The sequence below is a fragment of the Eublepharis macularius genome, chromosome 6 (assembly GCF_028583425.1).
Source record: "Eublepharis macularius isolate TG4126 chromosome 6, MPM_Emac_v1.0, whole genome shotgun sequence".
Classification (NCBI taxonomy): Eukaryota; Metazoa; Chordata; class Lepidosauria; order Squamata; family Eublepharidae; genus Eublepharis; species Eublepharis macularius.
In genome coordinates, this window is record NC_072795.1 from 87,410,254 (window position 1) to 87,423,046 (window position 12,793).

The window sequence follows — 12,793 nt, forward strand, 5'->3', positions numbered from 1 at the left end:
AATAGTCACAATAGTCACATGTGGTCTTGCATAGAAATGGATTTGTGTAGTTTTAGATTTGTTACTCTTCAACCTTGTCCTTTTCAGCTCAACATTAGCTATTCCCTGTGTTGAATATCTTGTGTCAAGTGTTCCTTTAAGGATGCATTGGATTGTGTTGATAGGATGTGAATTCACTAAACCTTCCCAAGTTGTTTTGCTAAGCAAGATGCTTGGTAGCTTCAATTCCCTGCCATCATTTTTAAGTTAGGGATCTTGCACTTGTAACAGTTCCCTAATAAGCATGAGATGTAATAGATAAAACTTTCCATCGCTGCATCTTCATGCTGGGAAAAGCCAGTGTGGTATAGTGGTTAGAGTGTAAGACTAGAAGATCCAAGTTTGAATCTCCACTCTGCCATGCAAGCTTGGTGGATAACCTTGAGCCAATCACACACTTTCAACTCAACCTACTTCACAGGGTTGTTGTGAGGATAAAATAGAGGAGAGAACAAAATTAAGGTGTTATGCATTCTATTTGGGGAGAAAAGTGGGATAAAATAAATAAAGGCAAGTATTCAGGGGGGGGGCGGTTTCTGGGAAAAGAGGTGGCAAAACTCTCAAGAGAGAAATGAGGAAGAAACACACGGGGTTCTTTGAAATCATATTATTTTCAAGCACTATTGCCGAGTATTTTCAAGAGGTGCCGGAACTCCATTCCCCCTGTGGGGGAAAGCCCTGCAAGTATTTATATTAGAACCATATCTACAAGATAAATCTGGCAGGCTTCCCATTTGTTTGGAATATAAACACATTTTTAGCAGCACCTAGCTCTAACTAAATAAAAATATAAATCACCTATAACCTTAATCATGGTTGCCTTCCTTAATTCTTCCTTCTTTGGGTGTAAATCTTATTCAGGAAAGGCTAAGTATCAAATAAATGTAGACAGTACGTGGCATCTACCTTATAGGTATCAATCACAGAAAAGCTGCAGCATCACACTCGGCAACAGTTCTGAGTTGAAAAGAAGTCCTTTTGTTTTTAAAAATTTGGCTGAGCCCCATAAAACTAAACAGTTATAGTCCTCAGCAGAGTTGCACCCTTCTAAGCCCATTGATTTCAATCTACAGGGAAGGGTGTAATTCTGTATAGGATTACACTATGCACCCCACACACCCTAAGAGGCTTTGCACTTATGGATCTCAAGCAACCTCCCCAATCCCATTCTGCCATGCCACTGATGTGACACACCAACGTTCAAAGAGAGGGAAAATATCCAAATGGCCGTGTCTGTTTGCTGGGTTTATATACAGCCTTTCTGTGAAGGAATGGAAAGGCAGCAGACCTGGCTATCTGGGCTGGGCTTCTCCATCACTGCCTTCCCTTTGGGGCATCTGTCCCAGCTGATTCTCTCTGGTGGTCTTTACAAGAGCTGTTGGCCTGGATGAGTTCTCTGTTTTGAGCTTCTCACTAGGAGTGAGGCTTTAGATCCAAGCCTTCATTTTTAATTAAAAGTTTAATATTCTTAACAATTACCAAATATTGGCCATACATTATTTAAAAATCAACTTACAAAAACAGCTAAATACAAAAGAACATGAACAGTTCCCCTCTTACTATACCTGTAAAGCAAGAAAACAAAGAAAAGGGTTTGCAGCTTCACTTTTAAGCCTGGGAAATAACTCCCTGCTTTAGAGCTTGTGAAGGGCAGAGTCTGCTAATTTGCTTATGCCTTCCAGCTCATCAGATCTAGTTGGTCTAATCTCTTTGGCTTCCTTAAAATCCAAGAACTTCAGCTTTACTGGATTAGGCCTCAGAGGTGTTTGCCTCACCAAAGTGTCCTGCACTGTATCCTCTTTCTTTTTGAGGGAAATTCTTTCCATTTCCCCCTCCAGCTCAGTCTCTCTCCTATTTAAAGTCCCTTGAAATGAATGACACACGAACTCACGAAGCTGCCTTATCCTGAACCAGACCCTTGGCCCATCAAGGCCAGTACTGGCTACTCAGACTGGCAGCTGGTCTCCAGCCTCTCAGGTGGTTTTTCACATCGCCTGCTTCTTGATCCTTCTTTTAACTGGAGATGCCATGGATTGAACCTGAGACCTTTTGCATGCCAAGCAGATGCTCTGCCACTGAGCCACAGCCCCTCCCAGTTAGTTACCTTTTAATAGCCTACAATCACCATGCAGTTAAAGAGTGGGTTTTTCTCCCCACCCATTCAAGTGTATGTGCGCAACTGAGATCCTAAGCCACGTTAGTGGCACCCAAAGAATGCTGTTATTCTGGGGGAACTGGCATGGCATCCCAGAGACTCAGAGGATGCATGCAGCATCCTCTTGGGGGTCTGTTCCTCCCTACATGCTGTGGATGAAAATATACCATAGAGCAGATAGATAGAAGACGGACTATTTCAATTAGTGTTGAATTGGTGTTGACCTATAAAGCCCTATGCGGACTAGGCCCAGCATAACTTCGGGACTGCCTCTCCCCATATGTTCCCCAGAGGTCACTTCGATCAGCCAATAAGCACTTGCTGATGGTCCCTGGCCCCAGGGAGGTCCATCTGGCCTCTACCAGAGCCAGGGCCTTTTTGGTCTTAGCTCCAACCTGGTGGAACTCTCTGTCTGAGGAAACTAGGGCCTGGCAGGATTTGTTATCTTTACACCGGGCGTGCAAGGCGGAGATGTTCCACCAGGCATTTGGTGGGGGCTAGGCTGTCCTCTTGCCAGCCATACCACTGAAGACTGTCCACCACCCATGCAGGAGCTCATAAGCGTGATGCAGGGCGTGATGCAAGAGCCAAGCCCTGTGCCTAAAATGCTGTATTTTAATATCTATATCTGCCAATTGAGAATTTTTTATTGTGTGGAATAGTGTTTTAATGTTTATTTATAATGTTTTTACTGTTTTTAGACTGTATGTTGCAAATTGTGTGTTGTCACACCGCCCTGAGCCTGTCTGATGGGGAGGGCAGTCTAGAAGTTCAATAAATAAATAAATAAATAAAATTAGTAATTCTTCAAATGCTTCAGTGTGCTTAAACCACTTTGCTTACCATGATGTTGGGTCTCAGTGAGAAAAGCAGACAATAAATGACAAATAAATAAATCTTTGTAATATTTCCTATACAGAAGCTTAGCAATCTTCTCCCTGTTACACAGACAGTGGCCTGAGAGACGGGGGCTTGTCTAAATTGTCGCTGGAACAGTGCAATCCTAAAAAACTTTCCTGGGAGTAGAATAGCCATTTGAATAGACTGAAGTCTAATTCTGAGCAGACCTGCTTAGGGTTGCCCTTTTCGTGGGCTCCTTGTGACATTAAACAAGGGACCTCCCAGGTCATACTTGGCCATATGCCATTGCCTCAAAAGAACCATGCAGTGAATGAATGAGATGAAATCACTCTTTTTTCTTCTGTATGTCCTCTTCTGTCCTGCCTATTTTAGCTGAGTTTGCCTCTCCCTGTTTCTGTTTCTCTTCAGCCTGTATTCCTGCTGATTTTAGAACATTTTTAGGGACCGCTGACTTGCCCTGCAATACTCTATTGTGTGTATTTTTATTGCAAATGTAGAGGACTCCATTCCAGAGAGAGCGAAGGGCACAAATTCCACTGAGATAAATGGGCTTCCCTTAAGCGTACACATCCTATTACTCTCAGTGGGCTTTTTTCTTACTTGCCCCTGTAAGTGAACTGAGCTTATTGCTGTATGCATTTTTATTACTTGGTTTATCTGTGTGTATAAATCTGCACAGTATGATAGCTAATACTGTATATATTGCAGATATGTATATATTATCAGTGCTTTCTCCTTCCCTCAGACTTGGAAAAATTTTAGGCAGTGTTTGGTATAAAGCATGTTGCACCTTCAAGTTGACAAAAGAAATTTATTCCTCCCTAACTTTTCTGCTGTGTCATGGTAGGCTTCCCTCCGTTCCAGAAGACATGCCGAGCAATGTCGTCGCTGCAACCCTGCACACCGGGCTGCTGAAATCCTGTTGACGTGAACGTGCGTAGGACTGCATCCCAGGAGACTCTAGCAGTTGTCAGAGAGCCCCAGGAACAGAGAGACTTTCTGCAGCCTCCGTTCAGCCATAAATATTTCACAGAGGCTAGTCCGTCGTGACTGAAGGCGGGATCACATGATCTTTGGTTCCTTTCCCCCCCCTTTCAGCTCATGTATGGCCTTAAACTGCTTTTATTTCTTTTAAGTATGCCACAATATTTTGAAAAGCAGCCTGGTGTGATAAGAACCACGTGCTTTATACACGATATTTGTGCTCTTTTACTAGTATAATACTAAGGTGATAGATCTTTAAAGAAGATTTTAGTTCTTTTCCGCGGGTTGTCCCAATCAATCCTCCTGAATCGGATACACAAAGGTGAAATAGGACAGTCCAACAGAGGGCGCTGTGTGATTTAATTTTGCTGGAGAGAAACTTTAAAAGCGAAAAAGGTGCGGGGATATAGAGGTTATTTAAGATGAACTCATTCCCCGCCCCACAGACTAGCACAGAAAGCACTTGGAACGCCATTCAAAACATTCGAATTATAAAGATATTTAAAACAATTTGTACAGCAAACTTGGTCTGTTTGGATCGCCTGTTCTTCTACCTGAAAATGTCTGATTTTAGTCTGCCGAAGCCTTAAGTTTAGTTAGGTGGTGGAGGGGGGAGAGATAGTATGCCTAGAAAGATCTTGATATAAGGAGACGCGAGAGAACAACTCCGTTTTGTTTTCCTCTCGTGGGGGGAGGGGGACTTGGATAAGTGGACTCGAGCTGAGATTAATTTATAGTCTAGAAAGAAAGAAAGAAAGAAAGAAAGAAAGAAAGAAAGAAAGAAAGAAAGAAAGAAAGAAAGAAAGAAAGAAAGAAAGAAAGAAAGAAAGAAAGAAAGAAAGAAAGAAAGAAAGAAAGAAAGATCCAGAAGTCGTCAATAAATATCCTCATTATTTAGATCTTTCCCACCAGTATATGGGATTCAGATTTTACCTTCTTGATATGTAAAAACATTTTCTAGGAGAAACCCCCTGTTTAAAACTCCATCTCATTCATCTCTCTCTCTCCAGCACCTTCATCTCGATTGTTTCCCCTCGGTTTTAAATGCACCCAAGACAAGACAAGAAGAGACCTTTCTGCTCTAAGGAAAGGGAAAGAGAAACATCATCCGAGTTTAGTAGTGATTTGTCTCCAAAGAATAGCACGCTCCACGAGACCGTCCTCCTCTTCTCTTTTCTATTTTTTAAAAGAACACTTTTTCAAACCAGTCGGGTTGGGGGGTTTCATTTCAGGAAAGCCTGCAAAGGAGCAATTTCGGGGCTCTTGTTGAAGAGAGTCGGGGAGGAGTCTGCGTGTTTCATTATTATTTGTTAACAAAACAGTCCGATTCGTGTCATAGAAGCAAGGAGCAGGTCTCCAGGGCTTATTTTTCAGCGTTTCTGTAACACGTCGCTAGGACTCATATTGGTGAAAACGTGGGAAGCAACGAGGCTGAACCCAGAGGTTTTCTTTTTAACTGACTTTTCCCCCACCCAAACTCTAACAAGCGCATTTGATCCGTGTTTACCATCGCTGCATTGGGTTTACTGCCTTGGACAAAATAGTTTGCTTTTTAACAAAGGCATGTGCTTTGAGATGCAGAAGTATTTGTTTCAGTATCGCTTTTTAAAAGGAAGAGAAGGGGCAAAACTGACAGAGATGAGGAACAAATGGTTTGGTTCTGCCCTATTTCTGCCATAAACGTCGCCCAAACTTCTTCCAAAATAAATTGTGCAAAAGCCAAAATGAAACAAGACCAGTTCGAGGAGCGGAAATCTCGTGTTAGCAAAGCCCACTTCATTGACAGGGTTTTTATTATTTTCCACATGTTTATTTCAAAATGCAGGTTTTGATAGGTACAAGGCAGTTGCCTTTTTAGAGGAAACGTCCCAACGTCCCGGCGTCAAAAGGTGCGAGGCGTTGCTGGGATGGGGGAGCACTTGCGTTTAAGAGACAAATGTCTCTCTTTAATGTACAAAAGCACTTGAAATGCTGGAAGTAACGTCCTTACTTCGACCAAGGCATAGAATAACTGGATTTGATGAGCGTGAATACGAAATCCAACCGAACTGTAAGAACCCCAAGACATTTAGGACCACAGTTTTCCCCCTCTCGCGCAAGATAAATGCATTCATTTAGAAGTAGATCTCGTTGAAGTCTGTGGGACAAGACCAAGCCCCTGCTTTTCGGGATCCGTGCCTGGCTCCGACTTACGGGGAATGCCCTGCTTTTTGCACGCTTTCTACCTGAGACAATTTGGCCCTTGTCTGAGTTGGCGACCGCCTGTACCACCTTTTATTTGGCCCCACAAAGATCCCTCCAGTGTTATTTTTTCAGTCTTTCGGGAAGGGCTGTACGGATAAGTCTGAGGCATTAATCGCGCCTTCTCTCTTAAGGCCGGCTTTAATGACTCGAGATGAGGCTCCTGCAGCAAAGATCCCCGGGATATTGCGGCGCCTCTTGGGCCCCCACTGAGCGTGCCAAGCGCTGGGAACCCGAGGACGCCCTTTTGGAGCTCCTCGAGTTCGCACGCGGGATGAGGAGAAACTCAGGAGGGTATATACAGATGCAACCCCCCCCCCCCCATACACTTTTCGTTTTCCGAGAGCAGCGTTTCGCTTCCCAAGGGCCGCTTTGGAGCTGCCGGGTGGACTCGCGAGCCTCTCTGGGATGGGTCCCTTCCAGAGCCGCCCAGCCGACTTCCTCTGACATCTCCCCTCCTGCCTCCTGGCCCCCGAGCCCCGCATCTCCGAGGGGTGGTCGGGCCGGCTGATGCTCCCGGCCGCCCTTCCAGAGGCTCGTCGAGCGGGGCGGGAGTCGGAGGGGGCGGCTGCGGTGCGCTGCAGCGAGGCAGGCGCGGAGGTCCGCGCCGTCCCCCTCCTGCTATGGGAGCGGCGCTTCAGTCGAGCCAATATCCTTTTGTGCTAATCGGCCTGTCCTCATTTGCTGCCTAATTGGACTATATAAAGCCAATAAGAGGCGAGCTCCGGAGCCGGGAGCCAAAGCGCCAACTCGAAGGGGGGCGTGGATGTGGGCGCAGACCGGGGCGCCCGCCTCTCCCTCCCTCCCTCCCGCCCACCCTCACTCGCTCCGCTCCCCTGCCCGGCGAGTGGGGCTGGGGAGTCCTGTGGCCCGGCAGCCGCGCGGCCCTGCCCGATGCCATTTGCCAGCCGACGCGCCCAATCGCCGCCGCCGCCTCCCCGCCGCTCACTTGCGAGGACCTTCCAAGTTCGGCATTAGCATTCGGCGCCGGATTGACGCAGCACAAGCCGCCCCGCCAGCCGCCGCCGCTGCCGCCTCCACCAGAGGCCAGGGAGGCCGCCGCGGGCGCCCGGCTCCCTCTTGCTGGAGCGCCGGCGACTCAGGCGCAGCCTCTGCCCGCCTGCCCGCCGCCTGCCCCGATGCCCTCGGCTGCTTCGGAGCGCCCTCGGAGCGCAGTGTGAACGCCGCACCGCAGCCGGGCGCCCCGCCGGAAAAATGCCCGAGACCGGACAGGACGCCCCCGGCAGCCAAGCGCCGCCGCCGCCGCCGCCGCCGCCGCCCCCCAAGGAGTCCCCCTTCTCCATCAAGAACTTGCTCAATGGGGACCATCCCAAGGCGACCCCCAAGCAGCCCCGGCCGCTCTTCCCGCCCGTGGCTAAGGGGGCTCTGGAAGGGGCCGGCTTCGCCCTCTCGCAGATGGGAGACCTCGCCTTCCCGCGCTTCGAGATCCCGGCTCAGAGGTTTGCGCTGCCTGCCCACTACTTGGAGAGGTCCCCTGCCTGGTGGTACCCCTACAGCCTGACCCCCGCGGGAGGCCACTTGCCTAGGCCGGAAGGTACTGGAGACACCTCTCCCCCCCTCCCCTCCCCCTAGCCCCCTTTCCGCCAGCGCTTCTGAGGCTCCATCTCCAGGCTAGCACCTCCTCCCCAGAACCGTCTTTGTAGCCTCCAGGGTGAGTCAGGTCTCCCCGCAAAAGTTCATTCTCGAGGCCAATAAAGCCAGCCAAGAGGGGAGCTGGGGGGGGGTCGGGTCTCCATCACCTTTGCTCTGGAAGCTCGGACCAAAAGGATGGCTGTCCCTGGGTAGGAGAACCGGTGCCGCCCCGGCCTCCTTCAGGCTACCACCTAATGGTTCCCACTCTTGACATCCGAGGAAGTCTCATTTCCACCCCTGGCCTCCTCCCCTGCCCCGTCTGATACTCTCCCAAACTTCCTAACTTCATCTCCACCATTGAGAACTTGATTCCCAATGGATTTATTACCGAATAAATGGTTTTGGATGCTATCCAACAATATTGCCTTGGATGAGTCCTACTCCAATCCTAAGCGTGTTTACTTGAAAGTAGCCCATCAGAATTACGCGGACATAGATCCGAAAAGTGATTCGAATGAAGATCAGACAGAAGCGTGCTGGGGGATCAGTGGCGAGTCTGTATGAGAAACAATCAGGGTTTAAATTTTTCAAAGGGAGGGGGCTGTTGAAAGTTTCCTTTTGAAAATTGAATATGATATTCATAAAAGTGCATTTAGGATCGCGGGGTCTAGTGGGACTTTGTATTCCTCAAATGCAATCGCATGGAAGTGTGTTCTAGAGAAAGGAAATGGCTTTGAAATAAATGCCGTTAGAATCTGGAAGGTACAGGATGTAAGACACAATTAAATGAATGAGGCTGACTCCTTTAGACTGCAAGCAGTAAGAACTGCTGGCATAGACGGAATTTTCTTCCGAGGAGATGCATTTAGTAGAACTTTACTGGGAAGGCGGGAACAAATGCCCTCGGCCTGAGTGGGACTTGCTTCCTGGACAGCATGCCTAGGAGAGGCCTGTGCCTCTTAGGTTTCTCGCAAGTAGACCCCAAGAGCTTGACTGTGGAGGCCGACTGCTGCTGCCCTGGTCGGCTCAGCTCCTGACTCTGCTGTGTATCTGTCTCTGTGTGCAAAATAGTCAAGAGCCCAGTAGCACCTTTAAGACTGACCAACTTTATTGTAGCATAAGCTTTCGAGAGCCACAGCTCTCTTTGTCAGATGCATCGAGCTGTGGCTCTCGAAAGCTTATGCTACAGTAAAGTTGGTTAGTCTTAAAGGTGCTACTGGGCTCTTGACTATTTTGCTGCCACAGGCTAACAGGGCTAACTCCTCTGGATCTCTGTCTCTGTGTGGCTTGCTTTCCTCCAGCTTCGGCGGACAAATCCCTCCTGAGGGACTCCTCACCGGCCTCGGCCGGGACGGACAGGGACTCTCCCGAGGAGCCTTCGCTGAAGGCCGAGCGAGAGGCTAAAGAGCGGGAGGCCAAGAGCCCGGAGGAGATCGTGCTGGAGGAGAGCGACTCCGAGGAGGCCAAGAAGGAGGAGAGCGGCGCCGAGGACTGGCCGCGGCGGGAGGCCGACGAGGGCGCCGAGAAGAAGCCCTGCCGCAAGAAGAAGACGCGCACCGTCTTCTCGCGCTCGCAGGTCTTCCAGCTGGAGTCCACCTTCGACCTGAAGCGCTACCTGAGCAGCTCCGAGCGCGCTGGCCTGGCCGCCTCGCTCCACCTGACCGAGACGCAGGTCAAGATCTGGTTCCAGAACCGGCGCAACAAGTGGAAGCGGCAGCTGGCCGCCGAGCTGGAGGCCGCCAACCTCAGCCACGCCGCCGCCCAGCGCATCGTCCGTGTGCCCATCCTCTACCACGAGGGCGCCGGCGCCGAGGGTGGCGGGCCCGGCGGGGCGGGCGGCGGCGGGGCGGGCCCGGCGGCCGGCAGCGCGCCTGTCAGCCAGCCGCTGCTCACCTTCCCGCACCCGGTCTACTACTCGCACCCCGTGGTCACCTCGGTGCCGCTCCTGCGGCCCGTCTGAGAAGGCCGCCGCCGGCCAGGCAGGCAGAGCGGCGGAGGGAGAGGGGAGGGAAGGGAAGGAGAGGCGAGGCGAGGGCCGCCCCTTCCCACGAGGAGCAGGGGAGCCGCCGAGCCGGCGCAAGGACGCCCTGCCTTTCTGGCGCAGCCTGCCCCGGCCCAACGCGGAGCCTGCCTGGCCCTGCGGGAGAGGAGACTTTGCCCAGCAGCGAGAACCCAACCGCGAGCCGGGCTGCTTTGTCCTCGGGGGGCTCGAAGTGATTGTGATTGTGATTATTTTTATAAACGCTGCAACGGAGCCTTGCGCCGAGGAACAGGCCCGGGCTGCACAGCGCACCCTCCTGCGGTCTCCTTCGGCGCCAAACGCCGATCGGAACCGGGGCCGCTCAGCTCCTCACAGCTTCGGCGGAGCCCCTTGGTCCGAAGGCCACACAGGGCCTCTTGGGATCTTCAGGGCACTGGAGTGGAGCTCAGGCCCTAGAGAGAAAAGGCAATCTGACGGGGTAAAAGCTTCACGGTGTACACTTTTGACCTTATTTATGACATTTATTTTATTCCGGGGGGTGTTTTTTTTTAAGTTAAAAAGGTATGGGGGAACTGTAGCTCTATGCCCGCCTCTTTTAAAAAATGCTCCTTTGGTTTATACCGCTGACCTGTGCAATATTGTGCAATTCTGAAAGCACTGTTGGGGGGTAGGGGGTGTTTGAAAAACTAGCAACGTTTGAGTTTATTTTGCATTGTAGGATCTTAATGTGGGGTGGGGGCAGAGGCCGAGTGCAACGCAGTCGCTACTGAACTCTAAACTTCAAAAGAGGTTGAGCCTGTCGGGAGCTTTAAGTGATGGACAATCAATCCGTCGGAGAAGAATTGTAACTTCTTTGCTATTCTGTACAGTTTTCTTGCCAGCTTCCCGGAGCGCGTGGAGTTTACCGGAGCGGCTGGTGGGGGGAGCTCGACTTCTTTCCTGCCTGTTTTTCTCACCTGTTGTCTGACAAAACTGCTTTCTTTTCCAGAGAGCCCTCGCACCCCCCGCCCCCTTCTCCTTCTCTAGCAGGGCTCGGTCCTATTTTTAAAATAAAAAGAATTGTTATAACAAGTCAATGTTGTGGTTGGAGAAAAAATAAATAAAGAGAAGCTGTTCGTTACGGATGACGCTGGCGCGCTTTCTTAACTGATGGGAGGAGGGGGCTCCGGGAAAGGAGAGCGAAGAAGGGTGCCCGGAGCCCGGGGGGGGGGGGCGGGCAAGCCGGAGCCGCCTGAACCTGGAGCCCCAGACAGAGGAGGCATTGTTCTCCGAAGGGAACCGGCCGGCCAGGTTGGCCTGCGCCGCCAGGCCTTTCCTCCGGCTCTTTCCCGCCCTCTATTGCCGGCTTGGCCGGGCCCTTCTGGCGGACCGCCTGCCTCTCCGGACCTCTCCTGTTCAGGTAAAGGTTTCCGCCGCAGTCAGGCCAGTACCCCGCGGCCTCTGGCTGCCTTTCCAGGGAAAGGGCGGAGGTGCTCCCGGAGGCTTGGAGCCCGCTGGGTTCAAAAAGAAACGGTAGCAGAGCCGTAGGGGGGGGGGGGTAATTTGCCCTTGCGGGGTGCTGGAGCTCTGATAGGGCCGCCCGGGCCTCAGCCAGCAAGGGGTTAAAACCCCTCAGTGTCACCGGCAGGCCGGAGGAAGGCATGGGGAGGCGAACGTTGCGGCCTCCGGGCGCGCCGGAGGGGCTACGTGCGCCATCGGGTCCGGCTGAGCCTCGCCGCCCGCCCTCCGCCTCCGCCTCCTCGCCCCCGCCCCCAGCCCGGCATTCGAACCCAGAACCCGCCCTGACGCCGGCTCTCGGCCTTGTCTTGAAGCAGGCGCGCGCCTGCGCTCCGGAGCGCTCTGCGGGAGAGTCCCGGGCGCGCAGGGCCAGGAGACTTCCCGCCGGAGCTCTTCCCGTGGCCGGGCGCTCAGGGCTGGCGGGCTCCGGCCCGAACCTCTGGGGGATTGAGAAACGCCTCCCCCACCCCCTCAGAGACCTTTGTGGCCGCTCTTAGCCTCCCGTTCCCCTCCCAGCGCCGGGGCTTTCAGGCGTCCACAGAGGCGCCCTCCGTTTGCCTCGGAGGGAACAGCCCACGGTCTTGGGCCGGGGCGCGGGGGGGGGGGGGGACGCCTCTGGCCTTTTCCGAGGATTCGCTCGCCGGCTTTCGAGCCACTGGAAAGACCAGGGCCTGTTTCTGTGGCTCGCTCCCGAGAAACCTTACCCAGATAGTTCCTTTTTGTGATGTTTTCCTGGCGATTGTGTTTTGTTTCATCTGTTCAGCTCAATTGGTACAGGGCGTGTGTTATTTAGCGGAGCTTTTGGGCTCGCTCTTAGAGATAATCTTGTTTTCGTTTATAGAAAACTGGCATGAATCACTTTTTTTTGTATGTGTATATACAGTTGAGGCAAATTTTCACCCCCCACCACCACTCTGACTATAGAGAACAGATCACCATTTATTTTCCTTTCGTTTGGGATTGAAACCCTTTGGCCTGAGTGATAAATGGAAAATAAACAGAAATTCAGAGTCAAAATCCGGTCTTCCTTGTGTCACCTACAAACAAGCTGATGCCTTTTTGCTGTTTGCAATACTAACTTGGGGCCAAGCCACTAGCAATCCATTAAAAAGCCTGTTGCAATAGCAAATACCTCCTTCCATTGGCCAGCATCGAGTTCAATGTTATCAAACGCCGAGAAAATAACTTCTCTATTTGTGGTTAGTGCCTGGAAAACGGTTCCTGGCTCACCCAGTCTTTACTCAATCGAGAAAGGACCAGTTGGAGGCGAGCACAGCTTGTCCCCCTCTTATTTCTCGATCTCGCTTTTATATGTTACACCTGCCGCTGTTGGCTGCATCCCACCCCCGCCCGCCCCTGGAAGCATCCCATCTAGGACTGCAAGAAGAAAACAGCCCAGGGCCTGGCCTGTCTCAACGAGGAGGGGCTGACTCTATTAATTT

The 12,793-nt window shown here is 51.5% G+C and overlaps 1 protein-coding gene across 1 annotated transcript; it reads left to right on the forward strand.

Moving 5' to 3' along the window:
* Nucleotides 1–7,495: 7,495 nt before the first annotated feature.
* HMX3 (H6 family homeobox 3) lies at nt 7,496–9,833 on the forward strand. The gene is made up of 2 exons (XM_054983952.1): nt 7,496–7,835; nt 9,175–9,833. Exons 1-2 carry the CDS (start codon nt 7,496–7,498, stop codon nt 9,831–9,833), a joined length of 999 nt encoding a protein of 332 aa, XP_054839927.1.
* Nucleotides 9,834–12,793: the final 2,960 nt, after the last annotated feature.

Coding starts and splice junctions, on each gene's coding strand:
- HMX3 (XM_054983952.1), top strand. CDS start 7,496: ATGCCCGAGACCGGACAGGACGCCCCCGGCAGCCAAGCGCCGCCGCCG. Junction 7,836..9,174: donor CCACTTGCCTAGGCCGGAAG/GTACTGGAGACA, acceptor GCTTTCCTCCAG/CTTCGGCGGACAAATCCCTC.